Consider the following 25,577-nt stretch of genomic DNA (forward strand, 5'->3'; position numbering starts at 1 on the left):
ACTTGCAATTGTAATCTAATTAGTTTTCTTACTGTTTGAAGGGATTAATTTAGAGCTAGCACAAGTAATGCAGAATGGTACATGTCTCGGAGATCTGTTAGTTCCTGCCTCCAGTCTGGGAGAACTTGAAGATTAAATCTCAGTGCAGTATCGCCAACGGCAACCCAAGGAGAAAAATGTGTGATGTGTGTGCCTCTGGTCATCAACGGACTCATTGAGTGGAGGAGGAGCCTGATGTCCTGGCGAGATCCCAGGTGGGGAACCCAAGCAACTCTGGGTCAAATTCTCAACTACTACTAAATAATCTTTGTAAGCCTTAGTTTTATTATATGCAGAAGGAGAATGAGGCCTTGCAGAATTGCTCAACCGAGTAGAGAAGATGCATGTAGGATGAGTGGTGCCCATTAGGTGCTCAGTATGGATAGGAATTATTGCCGCAATCACTTTCAGAAGGCTGGCAGGTCTGCAGAGACTGTAACAATGGATAAAGGCATCTGATAGCAGGAAATGCCTCTGTGCGTCATCTTGGAATCGTAGAGTATTTACGGGCTCTCAAACGCAGGCCCGTTCTTTTGTCTACTCTTGCCTCGCAACAATTCATCCAGCATTTGCGAAAGTATTTTGAAAAATGTAAATGAAACATCCTGAGTTGTCTCCCAAATTTGTTACTGACAAATGATCTTGGGTGGCACCTTCCCATTCTGTGGCTAAATAAACCCAAGAAGCACTAATTGCTTTGAAGTTAATAAAGACTTTATTGGCTTCAAATAATTGGTGTTTGTTTGGCTGCTATGATTATAGTTATCACACACACTTTACATAATGTAAGCTGGCAGAAGTTTCTACCTTTTACAAGTTTTAAATCCCAATAGAATTGACAGAAAAAGCTATAACCACAAATTGGTTTGCAATTTTCCTCTTTCTTCCTAGCAAGTCCTGTATGGTTATATTATGAACCTTGCTTCGCACAAACTGCTTGTGACTTTTATGGCCCTTTTGTGATCTAAATGGCTATCTCATAAGATATTCCATTGCAGCTTCTTTTTCAATTGCTTTTACTGTGAAATGCCCTTGTGGAGAGTTCTGGGGACCATTTCACACTCTTATGGTATTGATTCGCTAAACCTGATGATAGGTTTATATTTAAGATACCATCTTATATATAAACAGAGTGGGAAGCTTATGAAAAACAGAGGCAAAACTTCCATTGAAAGGATTTTGGATACTATCTGAATGTTCTGGAGGACAAGGGGAACCCCTAATCATCTCTGCATTCATCTCATAAACTCAGCACATGGCAATACAACCTGAACACTGGCAAATTCTTACCCAATATTGTGATGCTCAGATGAAGTCCAAGTTAACAGTGAATACATAGAAGATGATAATATCATTTGTTCAGCTTACTAAAGTAGGGAGTTTGGCGATACTTTTGTCATTAACGTTTTTCATGACCCTCCACAAAAGAAGCCAACATCTGGCTGGGACGCAGAATGCACGGTATCTCTTTGCCCATGACTGAATTGCTGTTCAGTGTTCTAAATCATAACCAAATGCAAGAGACTAGTTGGAGGCCCCTCACCTCGGGTGCAGCCTTCACTTGTCTTTGCACAAATTCTGTGGGCTTCTATATAATGAGAACGAGGCTGAGCATGAGTCCTGGCAAGAAGGGAAAGAGAAGAGGGTTCCAGGAAAATCTGTAAGAGAGGGAGGCAGGCACAGAGTGAAGAGGAAAGAGAAAATGTGATGAAAGAGACAAAGGTGAGAGAAAAAAGTAGAAAGAGAAGACTGATTTGCAGTAACAGAGTTAACTTACTGAAAGACAAAAATGATGGAACTTCTCGGTCTGGTTGTTGTAAGGTCTCTGCCAAGACATAGCTCCTGCCTTGAATCCAACTCTGGCTATACTCCCTCTCATGCAAGAATTCCAGCCATAGCATTAGTAGCTATTACTGTATGTCTATGTTCAAGGTCCCAGATTCTTTTACTCCCAGAATCTAAAGGTTCTCTGGATAAATTGAAAAGCGTGAGCCTTGGGTGTACTGTAAAAAAAATCCTAACATTACTCAAAGTGGCACCAAAAGGTAAACCAATGATTAGAATTCATTAAAACAAAAACAAAAACAAAAAACCTGAAACACAATCACTAGAGGAAATGAGGGCTTAGGTCTCAGGGTTGGAGAATCTTAAATTATCAGGGAAGAAACAGAGCTGGGAGGAAGGCATCAACTAAATGCTTTCTAGACTTTTCAATTAGAACATCAGGAAAGAATTCACAAGTTGTGCTTTCCATGTAACACCAAGACTTTTATTCTAAGAGGTCGCTCAAATAGATCCACCTATAAGCTTCCATTTGAGTGACAAAAATCAATGAATACTAATTGAAGTGGAGTAGGCAAGGTTCAACTGCCAGGAAAATGCCAAGGGGGTCACTGCAATTTGGTGATGCTTTGATGTGGGAGAGAGTGGATTGCTGCGAACACCAGCAAGATGGACTCAACCACATATCCTCTATAATTATGAGCTATAAATTCCACTCCGCTTTCTCCATATGCTCCTTCTTCATTTAGAAATGATGGCATTATGGTTGCTTCCACCTCAGCTCTGCAATGAATTGATTTCCCCACAGATGCTCAACAAAAGCGACTCCCATGAACTCTGAAGACTTCCCTTTCTGCCTGGCATAAGAAAGGTAATGTGATTTGGGGAGGGCGTCTTCCTCCTGAGCTATAAGCACCACTTGGACAGTGTTAGTAGTGTGGAGCTCATGCAACCAGGGTGCTACAGAGGAGGGGAATTTCTATCCAGACTTCTCATTTCAGAAGAGATGGAGTAAATAGAATTGTCAGGCTTTGATGAGGCGAGGCAGCTTTTGGCAGAAGACCCCAATGCATATTTTGTTATTTTCTTTTATGACACAGCAAGCTTTGAACTCAAATGGAATTTACAGTACAGTCTTGATGGTTTCCCACCTCCCAACTTAGTCTTGGCATAGGGCACAGAACATGGGAAGTGGTGGAGCCACCAGACAAGGCAAGGAAAATATTAGAAATATTGGATCGACTGAACCATGGCTTGCTTTTGGGGAAATTGCTCTAAGAACCAGCATCCAGTAGACTCGGCAGATGTTTATCCAGCACTTGCCATATGCCAGGGATTATTATACACATTACAGGAGGCATATCCCATTTTAGAAATAAGGAAACTAAGGCTGAGAAAAGTTCAAGAAATTGCCCAAAGCCACAAAGCTAGCTAGGTTTCCAATCCCAGTCTTCTGACACCACGTCCAGAGCCCTTGCCACTGAACCCAGCCAGCAGGCTTTCTGATGCAAGGGCCAACATCAGAGCAGATACATGGACAGCTCACTCTTCCAAGGGCCTTATGCATCATCAACACATCTATTCTCTGTCGTGCCCTATGGAGCAGATTCTATCATGATCCACATTTTCCAGATGAGGAGAAGGAGGCAAAGAGAAGTGAAGCAAATCTGTCCAAAGCTACCTGGTGGGGAAGGGGCAGTGCTGGGATTTGAACTGATGCTATAGCCTATGCTCCTCATTTCTTTACTCAGTGTCTTCTGTCACCGGGCTCTCTGGAAGCCCCTCGGAGAGGGTGTGGAGTCCTGAAGCCAGAGCCAACAGCCAGAATTGTGCTGTGGAAGTGACCTCTAGCATCCCTTGGGACAAGCGTGCATGTGTGGTGCACTGCGGACTTGCTGTACCAAAGGCTAAGGTCACCTTCACTATTTCTTGCATCCATTCATTGAAATAAATATTAAATGCCTCCTGTGTGCTAGACACTGACTCTGTATAAGTTGGCTACAAAGTTCAAGTTATTTTTCCATTTTTTTCTAGTTTTCTTTAAACACAGAGATGACAACAACATGTCATTATGAGGCTATCTTTAAAAAAATTGCCCAGATGGCACCATCATTTAAGCATCCAACTCTTGATCTCCACTCAGGTCTTGATCTCAGGGTTGTGAATTCAAGCCCTGTGTTGGGCTCTAAAAAAATTGGAATAAAATAACTAGATATTCTCAGATTTCTCCATATGGCTGCTTAATGACAGGAAGCTGTACATTAACAGAATGGATTCGTAGATTAGACAAGATCAGAGCTGCCTAGTGCCTCAGAGCTCATGCAGTTCCCACTTTCACTCGACTGAGGGGGCAATGGGGGCAAACTGGACAGCAGCTTTTAAAAACAAATTGTTAAAATGATTTGATCTAGTATCACACAGATCTACTTTTTATCACTGTCTGGACAATGGTTAGATTTGGGGGCATGTGCATGCCTTCTGGAGTAGATCTGGTTGGGTTGTTTGCTGATATTCAGCCTATGAAGACCCTCTTGGTAATATCTGACACAGATGAAGAACATAGACCTTAGACCTCAGTGGAAGCTTCACAAGCCCACATTACTCAAAGGTGTGGCTTGATTCTAACATTAAAAAAATCATTTTGTATCAAACTTAGGTTGGGATCTATCTGGAAGTGGAAGCATCTGAACACCAACCCCAAATCCCGCCACTAAACTCTAATGCCCCTGTGTGCGGATGCTGGAGTCCCCACTTCGGCATCCCTTATGGTATCTTACATACTAGAAGCTCAACATACTTCCATTCAAGTGCATCAAATCCTACAGAAAGCTTTTCCTGGGAGAGGGAGGAACTGTCCAAATGATCTCCATCTTCGCAACCCCATAAAAATCAAGCACTGTTCATCTACACGGAAGGCATGGCATACAGGTCAGAATGCGGAAGCTCAACAGGTTTGCCTTAAGTGACAGAAAGCCAATGTTTGCTAAAACTACACCTACACAACATGTACATGCACCTGTGGTAGTTTGTTGTGTTTTTGTTTTTTCATTTACAACTCTCACTATTCTCTTTTCATTAGTTGGCGGGTTTAATCACGGTTGTTGGTCATCAGTTAAGTCCCTGAAGTAAATAAAAAATGCATGCAATAGAGTTTCAGTTTTGAATTCCCACAGTTGCCCTTCTACCTGAAGAGGATTTGAGGCTTAGCCATCTGTAGAATGGTAAGACTCAATACACTTTCTATAGAGGACTCTAAAATACAGGGGTTGTTTCTAATGTTACTTGATCTACCATCAAGAAAGCTGAAGTCTTAAATATAATTAGGCCCCTTTGGCTGCTGGTGATTGCCAAAGGCTCCCTTTTCACATTGCCCAGTTTCTCCACCGAAGATAACCAGCCCAGAAAATCATTCCTAAATTCTTTTTTCTGTAACAAATCCATGCAGACAGTCTTCCTCCTTCTAAGATCTAGATACTCACCAGCCTCATAAACACCTGCAGTCAGATAAGCTTTTGGTTGGCTTTAGAAAATGATTTGGTACCCTGTGAGAGGTTTGGTACATGGTAGATTCCCTGGCAGAGAATAAAACCCTTCTAGACAGAGGCTATATACATCCACCAAAGCAAATAATTGTGTGTTTTCCTAGGAGCTGAAATATATTTCGATTCCCTACACTCTATCTGCGGGACCCTGTTCAACTCCACTAATGCATACTGTGATTTTTCACATATGCCCATATTTGATCTGTCACACATGCTTTGTTTTTACTTACTAGTAAGTTAGATATGGTTTGCTGTGTTTCAGTTTCCAAATTTCAGCAAACAGAAGTAGAGTTTAATATTCATGCACTTAAATCTCACATCATAAAGCAAATCTTGGAAGTCATTTATTTACTGGGAAGCCACCTTTTAACAAGGTGCTTTTGGCAATTCAGGAACAAGACCCCTCGTGCCAGGCATATAGGCATTTAAGGTACAAAAGCAAACCATTTAATCCTCAAATCTTTAAGGTCTGATAAAAGCAATCAATAATCAAATCAAACCATAATTTCATCTATTATGTATGGGTCGTCATGGTATGGATTTGGTTTTGAGACGTTAACTCCCCAGAGTTGTTGGTATGTGAATGGTATGATTTGTTTCATTATCTTAGAAATGTCTCTGTGCTTTATAAGGGGCACCTGTGTAACAATGAGCATGGTGAGGGCCAAAGGACATTAATGCATGAAGAGTGCCAGCCAATTGCTTTGCTCTGGCTTCAAAATCTGTCAGTGAAATCTGGCAGAGTCATGTGCTTTCCATAATAAACTTATTTCTGTACCCTTGGCTGTTGGATCCCCACAAACCAATGAGCTGTTCTGAGTTTGAAGCAAGAGACTATAACTTGGCCAAGAGGAAGCAGAGTAATGAATAATGAATGCCTTCTCCCTTTTGCCTGTGGGGAGGGAGGGGGTGAAGGGGGTGCTTCTTTACAGATGACTGACTCTGAGTGGCAGGAAGAAGGTAGGAGAACAGAAATAGTAAGTAGGCAATGATTTAGAATCAAGTGTTGGTGGGGTGCCTGGGGGCTCAGTCAGTTGAGCGTCCAACTCTTGATTTTGGCTCAGGTCGTAATCTCAGGGTCATGAGATAGAGCCACGTCAGGCTCCATGCTCAGTGGGGAGCCTGCTTGAAAATTCTTTTTCTCTGGCTGCCTCTATCCCTCCCCACACTCTTTCTCTCAACTTCTCTCCAGTAAGGAAGTAAGTAAGTAAGTAAGTAAATAAATAAATAAATAAAATCTAAAAAAAAAAAGAATCAAGTATTGGTGTTTGGCTAGGAAAATCCTATTAACTGTGAAGAGAGTAAGGATGTCTGATTGTCCATTAATAGCACAGAGGTCTCTAAACCCCATTGGCTGTCATTCTGGTATCTGAAGAGACAAAAAGAGGGGGAAAAAAGTCCTTGGATAAGAACTACTTTCCATTTTGTCTTCTTTGTCCAGAAAATGCAAGACAGTAAGATTAAGCAGGTTCACTAAATTCCCCCAAAACCAAAACAATACTCCACAAGAACCAAATGGTACAGCATTTGAATTATTCTTTAGCCACAAATTAGCACCTTTTAAGAGCTTTATGGTTTTGAGCCATTGATTTTTGATAAAGCCTGATTGGCAAATGTGAGAACAGATGTAGGTGTGCCAGATGGTTTTTCCAGACTTACTCAGGTCTAACTGCCAGACTTTGGGCCAACTAAAGCTGAGAAAATTAAAGAAATAATTTATTCCCTTTCTCCTGACTCTGGGGACTGTTCCCTCTGTGCCCCTCAGTTCCTGACTGGCACACACTGCTGTCCATTTGGGCGAGAATCACTCATTCAACATCCTGAAATATACCAAAAAAGGGAAAACAGCCAGTAGTGTCAAGAATTGAAAAGATGCTGGAAAATAGTAAAAATACCAATTATCAGTTATCCAAGATTTTATGAGAAAACGCTTGATCCCTTTGAACCAGTGTTTATAGTTGCAGCAATGAAAATTCTAATTTTGTGCTCTAATGAACACAAAACAATCCATACTCAACCTTGGCAAAACTTATAATGACTGCGAAATTGAAGTGACTTTGTCATATTAAAATATTTCATAAAATTACAGGAAACTGCTAAGAAGTAAGAACACAGACTGGGAAGTCTTGACTATGGGGTGCAACAGCCACACCACCCCCTGTTTTGTAAGTAGAATGAATCAGTTTATAGAATTGAAGAACACCATTCATACTTAATACCAGCTTACCAAACCATACGATGTGAGATGCTTTATCCACATGATGTAGTCATTTTATTCTAAGCATTACATATCCAGTCATAATTTACTTTTGTTGCAGTATCTCCAATATACTTAAAATGTTATTAAATTCTCCCTCAGTAGACATTTGGAATGGAAAATAAAGGAAAGCTTTCCTGTTTTCCGGGTGACATTCCTTGGGCAGAGTCAACTAGTGGGTCTTACCTACCATGGAGGCTGGGGAATCCCAGATTCCAGCATGGTTGTAAGAAAAATTGAAATCATAGTGATTCATGAGTGTAAATGCACAGATTTGGAGAGAACCTTGATTCCACCACGGTTCAGAGACCTTTGCATAGATTTGAGGCTTAATTCCCAGTCCCGTTCTCTTGGGGCTCTTGAATTCAGAATTGGAAATATCCACTTCCATACTGAGTGAAGGCTTTTTGTCTTTGTGTCCCATAGACAAAGTCAAAATACTGGCTCAAGGGCTGCCTTCTAAACTAAGAGTCAGCATCTGTACAAGTCAAGTGAGGCTAAAAAAATGTGTAAATGGAACCCAGAATAGCCAAAGCAATCTTGGAAAGGAACAAAGTTGGAGAAATCACACTTCCCAATTTCAAAACCTACTACAAAGCTATAGTTATCAATACAGTGTGTTATTAAAATAAAGACAGATATATAAATCAGTGGAACAGAAACAGGAGCCCAGCAATAAACTCTCACGTTTATGATCAACTGGTTTTTGACAAAGGCCTCAACACATTTCAATAGGGGAAGAATAATAGTCTTTTCAGCAAATGATGCTGGGACAACTGGATTTCTGCACACAAAAGAATGAAGGTGGACCTTCACTTCAGACCATACATAAAAATCAGCTCAAAATGGATCAAAAACTTAACAATAAGGCCTGAGAACTAAAACTCTTAGAAGGAATCATAGGCACAGACCTTCATGACATGACAACCAACGTATAAGGAACAAAAGAAAAACAACAGATACACTGGATTTCATCAAAATCAGAGACTCTTGTGCCTCAAAATACATCATCAAGAAAGTGAAAAGGCAACCCACAGAATAGGAGAACATTTTTATAATTTTTACCGATCCTATGTCTGATAAGGGACTTGTAGCTGGAACATATAAAGAATTATTACAAATAAATAATAAAAAGATGCAGGACCTGGATGGCTATCTCTCTAAAGGTATAAGATTGGCCAATAAGCACGTGAAAAGATGCTTAACATCATTAGTCATCAGGTAAATGCAAATGAAAACCACAGTGGTTTCTCACTTCATACCTACTAGGATGGCAATAATCAAAAGACAGTTAATAACCAGTGTGGGTGATGTTGTCCAAAAAATGGGAAGCCTCATATACCACTGGTGAGAATATGAAGGGAGCAGCCAGCCTAGAACATAGTCTGACAGGTTCTCAAAAGGCTGAACACAGAGTTACCATATGACCCAGCAACTCCACTACTATGTATATACCTAAAAGTGCTGGCCAATGTAGGTTTCCACAAAAACTTGTGCACCCATGCTCACAGAAGCATTGTTCACAATAGCCAAAAGAAAACAACCCAAATGTCTGTCAGTTGATGAATGGACAAACATGATGTGGTCTACCCATAAGATGCAATAGTATTGCTCAGCCATCAAGAGGAGTGAAGTACTGATCCATGCCATGGCCTGGGTGAACCTTGAAACTATTATGCTAAGTGAGGGAAGCCGGACACTTAAGGGCACTCTTGTATGGAATGCCCAGAAGAGAAAAACCCATAGCTATAGAGTGATAAGTGTTGTGCAGGGGTAAGAATGGGGAGTGATGGCTCATTGGGCTCAGGGTTTCCTTCTGGGGAGATGGAAATGTTCTCAAGTTGATTGTGGTGACTGTTGCACAAATTTGTGAATATGTAAACCCACTGAACTGTACACCTGAAATGAGCAAACTGTATGGTATGTTAATCATATCTCAAAAATAGCTACCTTTAAAAATTATGCTATCCTCTCGAAACCCCCACTTTATACATCTGCAAAGAAGAAAGTTTTAAGACAGGCAGACATATACAGGGGATGCTGATCTAGACAATATGGGTATTTGTATTTCGCTAATCCATTAGACCATAATTCCAATTTTCCAGATCATGTTACCTGCTTATGGTGTGGCTGTGGCTTGAAGACTCTGCTCAGGACCACTGCCTGCTGATTCAGACTAGTGGTCCCTTTAGTGGCTCCCTTGGCGGCCTGGTAAACCTCCCGGGTTCTGCCCCAGGCGTTCCATATACCCAAAGTAGGTTAGCTAAAGAGACTTCTGTTTCTGGCTCAGGGGGCTGCCCTCAAATGAGAATGACTTTGCTTAACCCACTGATAGGTTGACATCATTAATGCAATCCAGTTTTATTTACTGCAGCATATCTCAAAGTAGATTCTGAGATTCTATTGACAAAAGCCTTCTGGGTCAAATGAGCTTGGGAAGTGCTGCAGCAAACTACATTTTCCCATTGTAGAGATGCACAATGTACATTAGAATATTAAGGGTTCAGAGTTAACTTAGAAGAAAACTTTTTTTTAACCTAGCATTTCCCTTATTTATTTGAACATTCTTTTTTTTTTTTAATATTTTATTTATTTATTTGACAGAGATCACAAGTAGGCAGAGAGGCAGGCAGAGAGAGAGGCAGAGAGAGAGGAGGAAGCAGGCTCCCTGCTGAGCAGAGAGCCCGATGTGGGGCTCGATCCCAGGATCCTGGGATCATGCCCTGAGCCGGAGGCAGAGGCTTTAACCCACTGAGCCACCCAGGCGCCCCTATTTGAACATTCTTTACCACACACTCCCATCCTCGTACATTTGCCTGTTTTGTCTCCTGGATAGCACCTATTAACATCTTTCAAGACACTCTCCATGGACCACACTTTGGGAAAAGCTAACCTAGCCCTTCCAATTAGCTGGAAGAATAGAGTATCATAACCTTGAAGCTAAACCTTAAGAAAATGAACATGGAGGCACAACACCCAGATCCCTAGAATGATGTTTCCTGACCTTCTCCACATCTTGGTCCAAATAGGAAAGGACTGGAATAGTTGGGTTTGCAGTCAGGAGACTCCAGGGCTCCCTGGACCCTGCTATCCCAAGGTTCACAAGAATCAGCATATTTGCATTTCTGTCATCTATTCCTCTAAGTAGTTGCAGGGAAGTTCTTCTCTGGACAACCCACCACAAAACCACCATCATTCAATTCTTTTCGTGCTTGAGAGCACACAAACTGTGGAGGCAATACCCAACTTCTCTGGACATGGGAGTATTTGTACAGATGCTACCACCATGTTTTTCCCATCTGTGTAAGACTGGCTATACTTTTCTTGAGGTGGGAGGAAGCAGGTGGGGCAACGGGGTGACTGAATGTCAAATTGTTAAATCCAGGAACAGAATCGGGTACTTTGAGGAATCCAACTGGGCATGTTTACATCTAAGCATCTGGAACTTTTTCTCTACCTTGACTGAGATATAATTGACATATAAGGTTGTGCAAGTGAAGGGGTACAACAGGGTGACTGGATAGGCTTTACTGCAAACTGAATACTACAGTAAGTTCAGTTACCACATCCAACACCTCACATTTACCACTCGCCTATGTGTGTGGTGAAAACTTTTAAGATCTACTTTTGTAGCAACTCAGATATACAATATGGTGGTATGAACCATAGTCACCATGCTGGACATTAGGTCCCCAGAACTTATTCACCTTATGAGTGGGAGTTTGTACCATTTGACCACCTTCACCTATTTTCCCACATCCCCTCCCCTAACAAGTACCAATCTACTTTGTTTCTATAAGTTTGGGTTTTATTAGATTCCAAATATATGTGAGATCCCACGGTATTTGACTTTGTCTTATTTCACTTAGTATAATCCCCTCAAGGTTCATTCATTTGCCGCAAATGGCAGAATTTCCTTCTATTTTTTTGTGATTGAATAATAGTCCATCAAACATCACATTTTCTTTACTCATTCATCCCATGTCTTGGCCATTTCCATTTCTCTGCTCTCATGAATAATGCTGCAATGAACATGGGGGGGCAGTGCAGCTATCTCTCTGAGATGGTGATTTCACTTTCTTCAGATATATTACCAGAAGAGGGATCGCTGGGTCGTATGGTAGTTCCATTTTTAATTTTGGGGGGACCCTCCATACTGTTTTGCATAATGACCACACTGATGTACACTCCCAACAGCAGTGCACAAGTTTTCCCTGTTCTCTACATCTTTGCTGACACTTGTTACCTCTATTGGGGGGGGGGGTGTTTGTTTGTTTTTTTGGTTTGTTTGTTTTTTAAAATAAGAGAACACTATGAATGGCTCTCATCCTGCTATTGGCACAAGAATCTTGGCTATTCTGAAATTCTAGGTGCTTACTGTTGGTAACTGTGTGCTCCAGTTAGTGAACTGTTGATGACTGAGTCACGGAGGAAGGATTGGATTATACCTGGCATTGTTTCTTGTCAAGGGTATTCACTCTCTCCTAATTCCTTGAAAATCATTCTCTCTATGTTTGGTAGCTCTGTTAACCAAATGAGTTTGATTAACCAGAGCATTTCTTTCCCTGGTCTTGTCAAATATCAAAAGCAGAAATATATTTTTTTTTTCAAACACAGAGATTTTGTTTTTATTGTTCATTGGTCACATTATTCTTGTTTGGGGGAACTTGAGGTATAGTTATGATTTTTGTGGCAGTAAAAATTATTTTAAAAATCAGATTTCAGAAGGTTTCACCTGAAAGACAAATCCAATTTGACATGAAGTTTCATTACAAAGAAACTGTTACATGTAATGACACTGGTTATTGAAAATTGAAATGAAGTGAGGGGAAGCTAACACCAACGTGTATGAGATTCTGCTTTCCCTGAATGACACAAAGAACTCAATATATCTAATCATCTCTGTTATGCCCACTGGGGAACTGAGCTCCCGTAATATTGTACAAGGTTGCTTCTTGATTGCTGGAAACCCAAGTACTAAACCATATGCCACTGACATCAGTACTTAAAAATCTTTGTGTGCTGGCTGGATCATGGGAATCATTTTACTTTCCCTCTCTTGGTTAAAGTAAATAATAGTAATAATCTGGGCACAAAACTCATAAAAGAAGGGTGCCAACCAGTCAGCATAGACCAGCCATTGGGCTTTTACTCTTAGTGCCTGAATGATTTCAAACCCAGCAGTAGGCATTAGACACATCATCTCTGATCAAGTTTTCTTGTGCTCCAATGAGTGGCCTAAACATTGAGACTTATAACAGAAGCACAACAGGGAGAACTGTCTCTCTCTTGCTTATTGTAGGTTTTGCCTAGGAACAAAGGACTATTATTGCCTTTTAGCGGATAAACATCCCCTCTGCTCTGTTTCCCTATCTCACACATTAAACTATTCTTTCTGGCTTCCCACACCCAACCCTTCTGTCTCCATGAATCAAATCTCCTTTGAAGGACCTTTTATCTAGCCTTCAGAATCAATGTCATCACAAGGTTACCAGACTCCCCTGGTGTGTTGCTTCCCCAACAGTTTCCTCCTTCCCTTCCTCTATCTTAGAGGCTCAATATATTTTGTCTATAATAGTCCCAGTTTCCACTTGGGGGAGGAGTTTGAGAGTTGGGGTACATTTCTGAATTGGGGTCTTCTGGTTAGTTGTGCTGCACCATGCCATGAGGAGAATTCTAGATTCTTTATATACTTAACAAAGTCAACAAGCAGGAAATGATTGATAGATGTGCCATGCCTACAAAATGTGACAACTTCAATATGCAATAACACTGTCCTCTCTCCTCTTATCCTACCCTCCATAATTCTGTCCTGTTGTCCACCAGGATCTTTGCAGACTTCAATCATTACACAAAATGGTTTTGTGGTAAGCATCAAAAGTAAAAACTATAGGGAGTCTGGCCACGACTAGGAAAACATTTCATGTGCATGTTAAAACTAGAGTTTGATTACTGCCCTGTTACCTGGTAAGTCCCCAGCACAATTCAGAGTCAATTCCCCTAATATGTCCAGTTATTCTACCCTGCCTGAAGGATTGCTACCTGAAGGAATGGAAAGATGCTGCCTGAAGGAATGGAAAGATTGGGAACTTGAACAGCACAGGCATGGCTAACATGCTCTTGGAACCAGAAAACAGTGTGTCCCATAGAAAGTCTCCTCTGAAGTATGTTCCCCCTCCAGAGGTGATTTTCCAATAAAATCAGCCTCAATTATTGCAAGCATAAGAGCAATCCTTGACGGAGGAGATTGGGCAATTCGATTCTAGGAAATGCTGTATGAGGCAAAATTAACCTTGTAGTAGGGTTATTTCTTGCAACCTGGTCTTGGGTTTTCAGTTTCTTTCATACACATTGATATAATGTGAGGGAAGTTGTTTCAACCCCGTCACCGAGATGTGACCAAAGGACATAATGACGGTACTTACTTATTCATGAAATTAACATGAAATGAAGGAAAGCTTGTTTAGTTATCTCGTTCTCAGAGTTACTGCCTACACGCCTGTGGCTGGAAATGTCTGTGAGTCTGTGTGTCAAGCCTGGCTGAAGGATCAGCAGAGCCAACCAACTCCTGGCATAATTGTCCTGGGGGGCAAGTTACCAAAAGCATCTTCACACCGTGACAGTGAAGTATGGTGGGAAGGATGAAGGGGAGATCAGGGCTTCTCAGACTCCCCAGCTCTGAGGAAGAGGGCAAGTGTAGGTGTTTGGGCACTGGCTGTGTGTCCCATCCTGCTAACCTCTGAGCATCAGGATGGCCTTTCAAAAATAAGAAGTAGCATGTGTTGTCAGCTGTTAACTTAATAACCTTTCTGTTTCCTTGTACCACAGTGACAGAAAGGTAATTTCTGTCATTCTTGAAAATGCTTAATGACATCTAATGCAATCACCTGTGCATAATCCCAACCCATAGGAAGACCGACATGTTTATCCCTGTGCCCTCCCTTCAAAAGCAAGAGCGGGAAGATATACTGAGTAGGAAGGTGGGTATAAGACCAGAAGAAGGAATCACCATCTGTGAGGTAAAATTCTAGTGCTATAAAGACAGTAAACCAAACTTTAAAATGCCTCAGAATTAAAGCAACATGGAATACAGAATATTTTAAAAGAAAGCTTGGTTTGTCTCCAGGAAAAATAAGTAACTCACGGTAGGGCTAATAAGGTGTTCAATAATTGTCCGAAAGGCAGGGAAAAAATCAGGCTTACTCTAAGACTAAATTCATATTCATACTGAACTCAAAAGGATGGCTGAACTTCGAAGTCCCCCCCAGCGTCCCCCAATGCCTGCACTCATTCATCTGACAAATATTGAGCTCCTACTCTATGCCGGGTGCTATTTGAGGTGCTAGGGTTACAGTAGTGAATACAAAGTCCTTGCTCATATGGATTCTACATTCTTATGGGAAGTGAACCTCAAAACTCAGAGAGATGACAGCTAGAGAGATGGATCTGATAGACAGATACAGTATGATAATTGTTAAAGTGGGGGAAAAAAGGAGGCTAAAGGGGATGGTGAGGATACATGTGGGAGGAGTTGCTATTTTGCATGGGGCGGTTGTCCAGTGCTGTCGTTCTTTGCAACAAAGCCTTCAAAATTCCTCTTGGAGACATTCGCTATTATTTTGAACAAATAGCCACGTTCATTTCCTTGACTGACCACCTTTTCAACACCCATGGCTCTGAGTCACCTCTTGGATGAGTTTTCAAAAGTTAAAGCTACATTCAAAGATTTAGCACCCATTGCTAAGCACCAGGAGAAGAAGCTCACACATGTGTGACGATGTTCTGCACATTGATCTCCCAACAGGTTATGCCCAAAGGCATCCCTCTGTCACCGCAGGGGGGGGCCCTCACTGAGGTGGATTTAAAAACACATCCTTTAAAAAAAAGAAAGAAAGAAAGAAAAACACATAGCTTTTTCCTAGTGGCGTCATCTATGTAAACAGATATTTCTATAGTGTGAGGATCTTGTTTCATGACATCAAATCCATTTTTGGAAACAGGCGGGGGTTAATCTATATCTGAGCAATGTACGTTCTTATATGTGTAGAGAGTGCATACACTCATCTGCACCTATTGTTAAAGCAGATTTGCAAGCGGGTCTAATCTGCTTAGTAAAGTCTTGCATCAGGGTGCGAGGCAAGTGAAACTTAACACTTTGCCAGCATTGGTAGTAATCTGCATCTCTAGTGAGCAGGAGAGAGATGAAGAAGGTGTGTCTAGCAGAGGTGCTATTATTAGCAGATTCCTGGCAACTTGCACTGCAGGGTCAGATGAGGCACAGACAGGGAGTAGGAAGGAGCCCCCTGCCTGCCCTGGGCTTCCATGGAGGTGGACAGTCATATGTTTCCTAGAGCTGCTAAAAAAGGAGCAAAAAGCCACAAGGCTTTTCTGAAATATCTCCCCCAGCTAGGTGGAATAAATACACATGTAGTAATATGGTCTTGGGAGGAGAAGAGTCAGATATTAGGGAGTGATGAGGACAGGGAGACAGAAAAAGAGAAAAGATTTCACAATTTCTATAGTTACGGCCTCTCTGCCTGCCCATCACCACTGCTTCCATATTGGATGTAAATTACCATGGAGCATGAGGGCATATTAAGGCACCGAGTATACAAATGGGTGTGTATATAAAAAATTGGGCTGTAATGACATGTAATCTACCCTCATGCTGTAACTTCTACAAATGGAAGCACTTCCCTATGGGAGAATAGTTTACCTTTCTTTTTTTTTTTCTTTTTTTAATTTTGGCTTTGTAGACAACTGCTGTTGGTTTCTGCAAAAGGTTTAATAAAGCAGAAAATCTTTACTTCCTGTTTCAGTTCCTGGCCAAAGGGAGTCAATTCCATTGTTTTCTATTCCCCCTCCCACAACTAGTAGTCAACTAAATAATAACTTATGACCCCAGGCTCCTGACTATGAACATATTTTTTGGTCGATGGAGGGCTGATTTACTGGTTGAAGCCCCATGTGTGGTTATCATGGGGGCACACCTCATTTCCCTAGAAATCAAAATAGACCTACTGTGCTTACGTCTGTGGCTGATAAAAATAAATTCAGAAAGAATTTTTATGTCTCTGCAATGAACTCAGAAAATGAAGCTAAAATAATAGTGTTATGTGTCATGCCTAAAATACTAGACATTTGAATAATGTGAAAGGAACCGTATGAAAGCAAAATGTTTAAAACTGTAAGAAACAATCAAGGGTGGATAAAGCTGCAAGGAAACAGCCGGAGGAACCCTTCCCGTGAGCTGAGATTTACATAAAAGTCCACTGAGAAGGACTAGCCAGATCTAATCAGGAAGGATTTGATATGTCTATTTCTCTGCAAACAGTTTAAAAAGGGTGGTTTGTAATCCCTCCCTAACTCTGACCTTTACCTTTCTAGAACAAAAGAATCCTTTTGAGCATTTTCTTAGTACCATCTACACTGCACTGCTCTCCTCTTAATGTCAAAAGTGGGTCTGAATCTTCAGCAGTGTGATGCTTGGGGTGATACGGCACACGCAGTTACTCCTTCCCTTCTCTCTCCTGCAAGCCCCAAATGTGTTTCCTTCCACTGAAAAAAAAGTGACCCCCTCCTTGCCTTCCCATACCTACAGGACACAGCTCCCAACACAGTCTCTGCTTTCTTCCCTTCAGGCCATTGGCTAGTGTTGTTCTGCTCTCTTAAATGGCTTCATCTGCTCTATTCACCTGGGGACTCCTGCGGAGTGAGGGGGATCCCACTCCAAGCAGATGCTCTTTCCTTTGTCTGTGCCTTGTGGCATGCTTTCCTCTGCATTATCTGCAGACCCTGTCTATTCTGTAGTGCAGTAAGGGCTCCATTTCCTTAGGACAGCGTGAGGACCTTCAGAGCAGACACCGTACCTTACTCATCTCCCCATCAACTGAGCCCGGAACCATGCATGTTTGTCAAAAGAACACACGCACATGGCTTGCTTGAATTTCTAGCAGATCAGCTATGTGATGGGTTGGACCATGTGAATGGATGAAAAAATTGTTCTTGTCTAAGCAGCACATGATAAGAAGCATAGAGTTAGAAAGTAAGACTACTTTATGAAGGACAGGATAAATAAGTATTTTATGAATGCTATTGTTTAAAAAGTGGCTTTACTTCCTTTAAAGTGGTTTGATCCCATATTTGCTGGCTTGTGTGAGGTCCCTTTGCTTCACCAATAAATGTGTGCTTTCTACTTTCATTTCATCATGAGAAAAGGCACAAATGCTTTTGAAAAGATCAGTGATGCTAATGAGACAAACCAATGTGCTTGGGGTATTGAAGAAACTCTTCCTTATCGATATAAAGTTACCATAAGTGAAGTTGGCCTAACTGTCCAAGTGCCTGAAAGCTTCCTGGTTTATTACTTCTGGAAACATTTTTTTGTTTGTTTGTTTGTTTTGTCTTATTTATTATTATTTTTTATGATATTATGTTAGTCACCATACAGTATATCATTAGTTTTTGATGTAGTGTCCCACGATTCAATGTCTACGTATAATACCCAGTGCTCTGTGCAATCCGTAAAATGTTTGATGTCATACTCCAAGAAAACAAGCTGTTACGCAAAGTTAGCTAATATGACTTTAAAAACCAACCACAAGTCTGAAAGTGAATGTATGTGTCCTAAGAGGTGATGAGAAAGAGGCAGAGTATCCAAGGTGAAGAGAATTTTCTGGCACCTCTGGGTTCTGGACAGTCTGCTCTCCGGGTCTTGGTTACCTTGTCTGGGACTGCCGAGATGATGGCACTCTGATTGCCAATGAAAATGGGAATGTCCAGAAATTTGTGCTGTGCAGCTGACTGATGGAACCTTCCACATCTAAATATAGCTACTGGACAACATATTGCTATATTTTCTTTACCCTTAAAATGGACAGAGCCAATTTAAGACAGCTTGGACTTTCAGTGTAGGGAGCGTATCAGGCTGGGTGCCTCAATGTCAGGAAACAGGTAGTCACAGATCTCACTCTGAGGGACATAACCCTAAAATGTCCATTACCATCACTGAGGACTGCCGCTCAGCACAGTCCCAATCCATGAAAATCACTTAGTGTGAAACCATAAAAGAGACATGGGAGATACTTTATCATTTCAGACTTGGGGGATTTCTTTCCTTTCCATGGTTGACTTTGTAATTTAGCTGCTCATTTCAAATACTCTTATTAGGGATGGGATGCAAGGTATGAGGCCCTAGGTTTCTCAAACTACCAGGCTCCCGTGTGATCATTGTATTGCCCACGGAACTGAGCATCCGATTCCGCATTCCATGAAGCCCTATGCCAGATAAGGCTATCCTCTGGCCAAACAGGACTTCTTTGAGCCTGTATTATTCAAAGTGCATAGCAGCAGTCCAGGAAAGGGATGTGATATCACATGCCAAACCCTGGGGCTGGAGCCTTTTATTCCTAAAGGAGATGATCCCATAGGAGGAGGGTTTGGCTGAACACAGTATAAAATCCTTTGCCTTCTCGGTTCTAGAAGATATGGTGATTCCAATGATATCCTGCACAGCTCCAAGAGCATCACAAGAGACAGGGACTTCAATTGCAAAATGTCCCTCCCACCCCCACCTTATCCAAGAGCGCTAACTGGAAGTGCTTTCTGTCCTTAGAGCTTCCTTCATACGTTATCTGTTTCCTACTTAACAAACATCTCTATCTTGTATTTAGTTCTTTACAAACTGATTTTATCTCTCCTACTGGACTCTAAACTCCTCGAGGGTAAGACCTGTGTCAGATTTATTTTTTAATTCCCTCAGCATCTATCACAGTTCCCAGAACACTGTAGCTTCTCCATAAATATTCATTGGATGAATAAATGAATAATGCACAAACACCATGGTCAGGACAGTCTTCGTGGCTATTTGTCATTTTCAATCATGAAACCACCATATCTGTAAGACGGATTGGCTCCTAAATAAAGCTGTAATTTCCTAAGCAGAGCGGATTCTGATCCTGATTTGTGAAAGACAACCATGTTGTTTAACTTTGTTAAAGTGTAAAGGCAAGGAAGAATGTTATGCTTGACAACCATTCTCTCCCTTGCTCTCCCATCCCCCCTCTCTCTTTTGGTAACAGATGTCAACCTCGGTTAGATTCAATTCAACTTATTAGTGCATGGCTTTTAGCCAAAAGCAATTCACATTTGCAGAAGTGTACTATCACATATGTCTTAATAACAGAAATGTGTTTTTAAAAAAATGTATGTGATAAGTCACATATGGTAGAAGAAATCTGTACATCTCTCAGGCCTTGTTGTCACAATGAAAGCTTGAAGATAATTGCTGCAGAACATTAACATACAAGTGAAAGTCTCTCTGACATGTTAAAGAGCCACAGTTTGAACAAACTAATCAAGATTGGATACCGGCACAGCTCCAGCTGACTGAGAAATAGACCAGCATCTCTTGTCCTGATCACTGATCTTAAGAACATTCAATTTTGATTCTTACCCTCAGAGGTAATATTTAATGTTCCAAGGTAAAATCATTAGTGTATCCAGATACATTAGGTGCTTACATTCACTAAGCATATATTTAATTTCTCCTTTATATGGCATGTAATTAACGTGTACCACAGTCTCCCTATTGTGATGAAAGAGGCTTACGATCATGAAGGTATTAAAAGTAAACTGAACAAGTGGCTGAAAAATAGGGAAGAGGAGGCAAACCTTTAGAGAGGAAAACAGGAAAACTAAATGGATATTGTGAATCATTTACCATCGCTCTAATGGAAAGTATGCTCAGGCTGAGTTAGATCTTGGGAAGTGACAGAATTTAAGAACGTGCATATGCCTTTTGGAAGCAATCCATCCACTCACAACTTGGAATACATCACTGCACTGTCAATGGATCTCATATCCAGAATGACTTCAAAGATAGTAAATTCGGAGCCATCTCTTTGCTCTGAATGAGAACTGGGTGGTATATCAGCCCCAGAAAGTCCAGAACACAGGAAAAGGGCGTGGTGAATGCCTGCTCTATGTTTAAAATGACAAAAGAGAGAGAGGGGTAATAGTTTAACCCTTACAGTCAAGGAAAAGCTCACCTCTGTGCCTTTTTCTTCCTGACCAAGGAGAGTAGGAGCCAGCAAAGGCTTGCTGTAATGGGCCAGATAGTAAATAGTTTTGCCTTTGTGATTTGTACAATCTCTGTCGCCACTAATCTCTGACACCACGGTACAAAAGGAGCCACAGACAATATGGAAACAAATGAGTGTCGCCATGTGTCAATATAGCTTTTTTTAAAGACACTGAAATTTGAATTTCATATAATTTTCACATGTCACAAACGATTCTTTTTATTTCTTTTCCCCTGCCATTTGCCAAACTCTGCACCAGAGGATGACATCCAATCACACATATGATCATCTGTACCACTCTGTGTTCAGGCTTTAGTTGCAAATGTCTCCAGACCTCGACTTTTCCAGCAAGCCTGTACACATTTTTCGTTGTATGCACAATCAAATGTTAATTCTGACATACAAGAGCAAGCTGGTACCCATCAGAAGCAGAGCAGCGAGAATGAACCAGAGCAACATGGCATGAGTCAAGAATAGGAGGATAATGGATGACTTGATCAGTTACAACACATAGCCCCTTCCAGTCTGACACTCTAGTGTGGGACCACCAGTCTCATTAAGCCTCTAGGCCAGGTTCCTGGAAGGACTGCTCTCTGGGATGTGTCCAATTTGTTTACGTCATCATTCATTCAGGAAAACATGTATTTGGGGTTTCAGGGCACCATGTGTAAGTGAAATTCTCGGTCAGACATCCAAAATAATAAAAGGACCACTACACATAAAACTTCAAAAAAACCTGCTTCTCCTTTGCTATCAGGCAGTGTTCATGAACTGTGCACTGGGATCTATGTCCCTGAGCTGAGGTCCTGAAGAGGTCTTCTTCTTCAAGTGCCCAGTGGTTGTGGCTGGGCGGGTGGTGTAGGTATCACGAGCCATGTCCAGGAGGAAAACCAAATGCACACCGAGAAGAGCACCTTATTCAATTAGAAGGCAATTCTAAACACCTACCAGTTGATCACAACTGAGGCTTATTACTAAGCAGATTTTCAAGTCTATTTAAAAAGCTCCATATTCTATTACTAATCCTTTGGTTTTTCTAGTTTTCCTGTTTTCTCTTTATGCTATTCCTTATAGCACTTGACATTAGAGTCTGCATTGTGAATTAACCAGAGCTTACAAAAAATATAATTATCTGTAGGGTTGAATCCTCACAAGGAACAGAGACAAAATTTGTCCCACTTCCAGGCCACAAGAGTCTGATTTCATGCAGCCCCATACACTACCAAGATGGAACCTGGGACTTACTTCCTATCAGGAGGGCTTGAACTTGGAGATGTTTGTCCCATGGAGGGCCTCCAGCCCTTTCCCCATCCCTTGTGACCTAGGGCAAACATTTGCACACGGGTGGACTAGAGGAAAGGGTGCAATCGGACTAGGGGAAAGAGGATCGCTAATGACCCACCCAGGGACCAGCAGTCCTGGCCTTGGACTCATTAGCACCATCCTCTAATCCCGCCACAGGCGTACAGTAGAGAAGCCTTCAGGGCACAAACAGAAAAGAAATCAGGCTGCAGAGAAGATTTCAACCCAAATCAAACAACCAGACAAAACTCAGCTACCGGAAATATTCCCATAGGATGACTAGAGCACAATATATCTCCAGACTACAGATGCTTCTCCAGACACTACAAAAGTTGATAAGGAATATTCTGCAGCCTATGAAAAATTAAATTTAAAAACAAAGTACACAGAACCTTTTGGAAAAACGAATTAGAGTTTGGATTTAATGGTGGGCTAAACACTACTCTGGTGACTTGGAAAAGCAGCCTCCTTGTCACTGGTATTAGCTGATCCATTCTCTAAGAAACAATTAAAAACCAATGCACTCCCTACTTCTGCATTTGGTACCCACTACCATGGAAGTTGGCCATCATAGATTAACACGGAGTTCCTAGAGATGTGACATTGCAAGGCCTATGATAATCCAGCAAGGAGAGCAGGGCTTCCCTAGGCCACATGGCTGGTGGGCCTGGTCCACATAACACTGATATCAGATGCCACAAACCCAAACAATAAGACAAATATCCTTCTTAATTTGAAAGTCTCCTTTCTGGAAGAGTTGGGATATCTAAGATATACTATATTTAAAAGAGTGCTGTGTTGCTTGTTTATAATTTAAGAGTGTCCCATAAAATGCCTTGGAAACAGCTCTCTGTTAGCTAGAAAAACCTTTGGTTAAATATATTTTTACAAGCTTTTCATTAACAGAGAAGCAAGGACTTGATGCCAAGGTGCCAAACCTCCCCACGTGGCTGGAAATCACTTGGCACATTTTCAGCCATTTCAGTCCCTGTCATAGGTCCAAGGTTTGCAATTAAAAATATAATCTTTTTAGCATGTGCAAGACCCAAAGGCTTGAAATACCATGCACTGAATAGGATTATAATAGTATGTGGCAGCTCTTTATGGAGGGCACATATTAATTTATGTAAACTGGGCTCAACCTGGGGCACTGCCTCATCAGGATCACAGGCAAAAATCAAATCAAAATAAAAGCTGATCCCTACTCAACTGGAGATTGGGGTTTTGTGTTTTGGTGGTCCCTCCTCCTTCTTTGTTTCGGTTTTTTGATCATCATAGAGAGGAACTAAAAATTCAAGGTCTCTTTTGTGACACGTGCATGGAGTCCATTCAAATCAAAATTTCCAACTAATAAAAAAAATAACTTACTTTACAGGATTATTCTTAGGTTTTGCCTTTTCAACAGCCTGTAAACAGAAGAAACAAATGCAATTAGACAACATTAGCAGGCATAATCTTCGCAACTAGTTACCAAAACAATAAGCAATATAAATTGCTCTTCCGAAACACAAGGTCCTAACGGAAGCAGGCTGCTTGCGATAAGCAGACGAGACATGGAGCAATTTTCCCTTCCCGGGGCACATGGTTACCTGTCTAAGTGCAGCTTTCAGACACAGACACTCATTCCTCTCTCCACCTTGCACTCAGATATTAGCCCCTGGGTGGGCCTGCTTGGATTGTTATGACAGGGCGGGGAAGCAGGTACGTGGTGGGGGTTGTCACGGGCACATCCAGGACTTTTAGATTTGTGGTGGGGACCCGTTTACCCTGAGCAACTCCTGACCCCTGGCTGCACCTGCATGGTGAGAGCAAGGCCAAAGTAGCCACTTCTAAAATCATTTTTTTAGTGTACACCACAAAAGGCCAAGGGATGACCGACCCCTCAGATCAATCTCCTCTGGTGGAACCTTTAAGAAAACACACACCAAATAATCGAAATGAGGAAACCTCTGGGCCTCTCAGCCTGTGTCGCCTTAGACATGGAGCCTGGTTCCAGTTTATTGCTGAACCCATTGATCTGTGGACAGTCCATTTATCATTCATGAAAAGAGCTAGTGATCTTCACAGTATATTAGAAGAAACAACTCAGATCATCTGTCAACAGCCCTCTTATTTCTGTTTCCCTCTCCACAGGGATTGCATCTCCTTGGATTCTTCTGGAATTAAAATGTTGCTAAGCAACACAGCTGGGGGCACTGATGGCAGAATGGCTACAGTCTATCAAACTGTTTAAGCACCTGGAGGGTTTTAGCGATGATTTTTTTCATACTTCTGTAGCATAATTATGTAATCAGAACCAAACTTGTACTCCCCTAGACTTTTGCAGAAATAACGTGTAATATGGGGAGCGTTGAAGCGGCAGCTTGATACTCTCTGGGGTCTTCAGACCCTTTCAAGAAGTATCCGTTTAGAGACCTTTATATTTGTGAATTCTGGAGGTGGGCGATGGCAGCTCCTTGTAACACCAGACTTGGCATTCTGGGTAACTGGTGTGGAAGTAAGTACCCCGGACTTGCTACTCACAACAGCTCAAGACACTCTGGAACCATTTTTTAAAATAAATGAAACACTTCTCAAGCTTAGAGATTAGCACCGGAAATTCAAGTCCTTCTCCTCTATTAAATCTCAGGTTCTGTTGCTAGGTAAATACCCATTAATATTTGGGCACTTTCTTTGGCTCTCAGTGGCAAAAATCATCTTCTCACCATCTGTGCCTGAGGTTGAATTTTGGCAAATGGTGGAACAGCAAGCAAGCGAGAGCGGGAGGTAGCAGGTGACAATGACAAAATAAGCAATACGTGTGTGGTCAGCCCAAGTCACATCTCACAGGTAGTTAGGATACGAAAGTGTGTCCCTGAGCAGGTCTGGCCCTGGAACGGATGTGGGAAGGAACAGGTGGATGCTGGTGTGGAGGGGGGCTGGACCCAGTCTGCCCAGCTGTGCACACCCACACTTGTCTTCTCTATCACCCTTTCTCCCCTACTCCTGGCTGCTTTGGAATGGCTTATGGTAGTGGGATGAAGACATGTCACTGTGGAAATCACAGGAACCCACGTTCCCTTGTCTGTTACAATCCAAACGGGTTTGTTCTTGGAAGACTTTGGTTATTGTAAAGGCACTAGCATGGTGTCCGAGGGGTTTCCTTTGAAAAGCACACTGAATGTGATAGCATGGGCATGCCACTGGCAGAAGACAGGGAGGGAGAAATCACAGTGACATTGCTTAACCTAGCTTTCATTCAGTGACATGGTTTTTGAAAATGTCTTCTCTTTTCTGTGCTTTAGGACTGTCAATTAGACCCAGTTAGTTTTCTCTGATCAGGAGGAGCATAATCATGTTCAAGGCCAGTTTCTTTGAAACCTATGTCTTTTCATACAGCCATCATAGGAAAATAACTTCATTCAAATTAATGTTTTCTGGGCTGCTTGGCTATTGATTGAAAATGTCTCTGCTGAGAAGTTCTCTTTTCTTTGGAAATTAACTTGGGACCATTCCAGAGAGCCAATAGCTTTAGTCAGACGAGCTCATGTCATCCTCCTGTGTGCTCATCACCTTTCATCTCTAAGCTAAATG

General features: G+C 41.6%; 1 protein-coding gene across 11 annotated transcripts in view; it reads right to left on the reverse strand.

Annotated features, from left to right (window-relative positions):
* AFF2 (ALF transcription elongation factor 2) overlaps window positions 1-25,577 on the reverse strand; it is a 710,743-nt gene that overhangs the window by 62,008 nt on the left and 623,158 nt on the right. For all 11 annotated transcript variants that reach the window (XM_047715962.1, XM_047715955.1, XM_047715956.1 and 8 more), the window contains one exon: window positions 23,373-23,410. In XM_047715962.1, the coding sequence (XP_047571918.1) occupies window positions 23,373-23,410 (38 nt within the window). The remainder of the gene's footprint in view (window positions 1-23,372; window positions 23,411-25,577) is intronic.

This window comes from Lutra lutra, chromosome X (genome assembly GCF_902655055.1).
Source record: "Lutra lutra chromosome X, mLutLut1.2, whole genome shotgun sequence".
Lineage (NCBI taxonomy): Eukaryota > Metazoa > Chordata > Mammalia > Carnivora > Mustelidae > Lutra > Lutra lutra.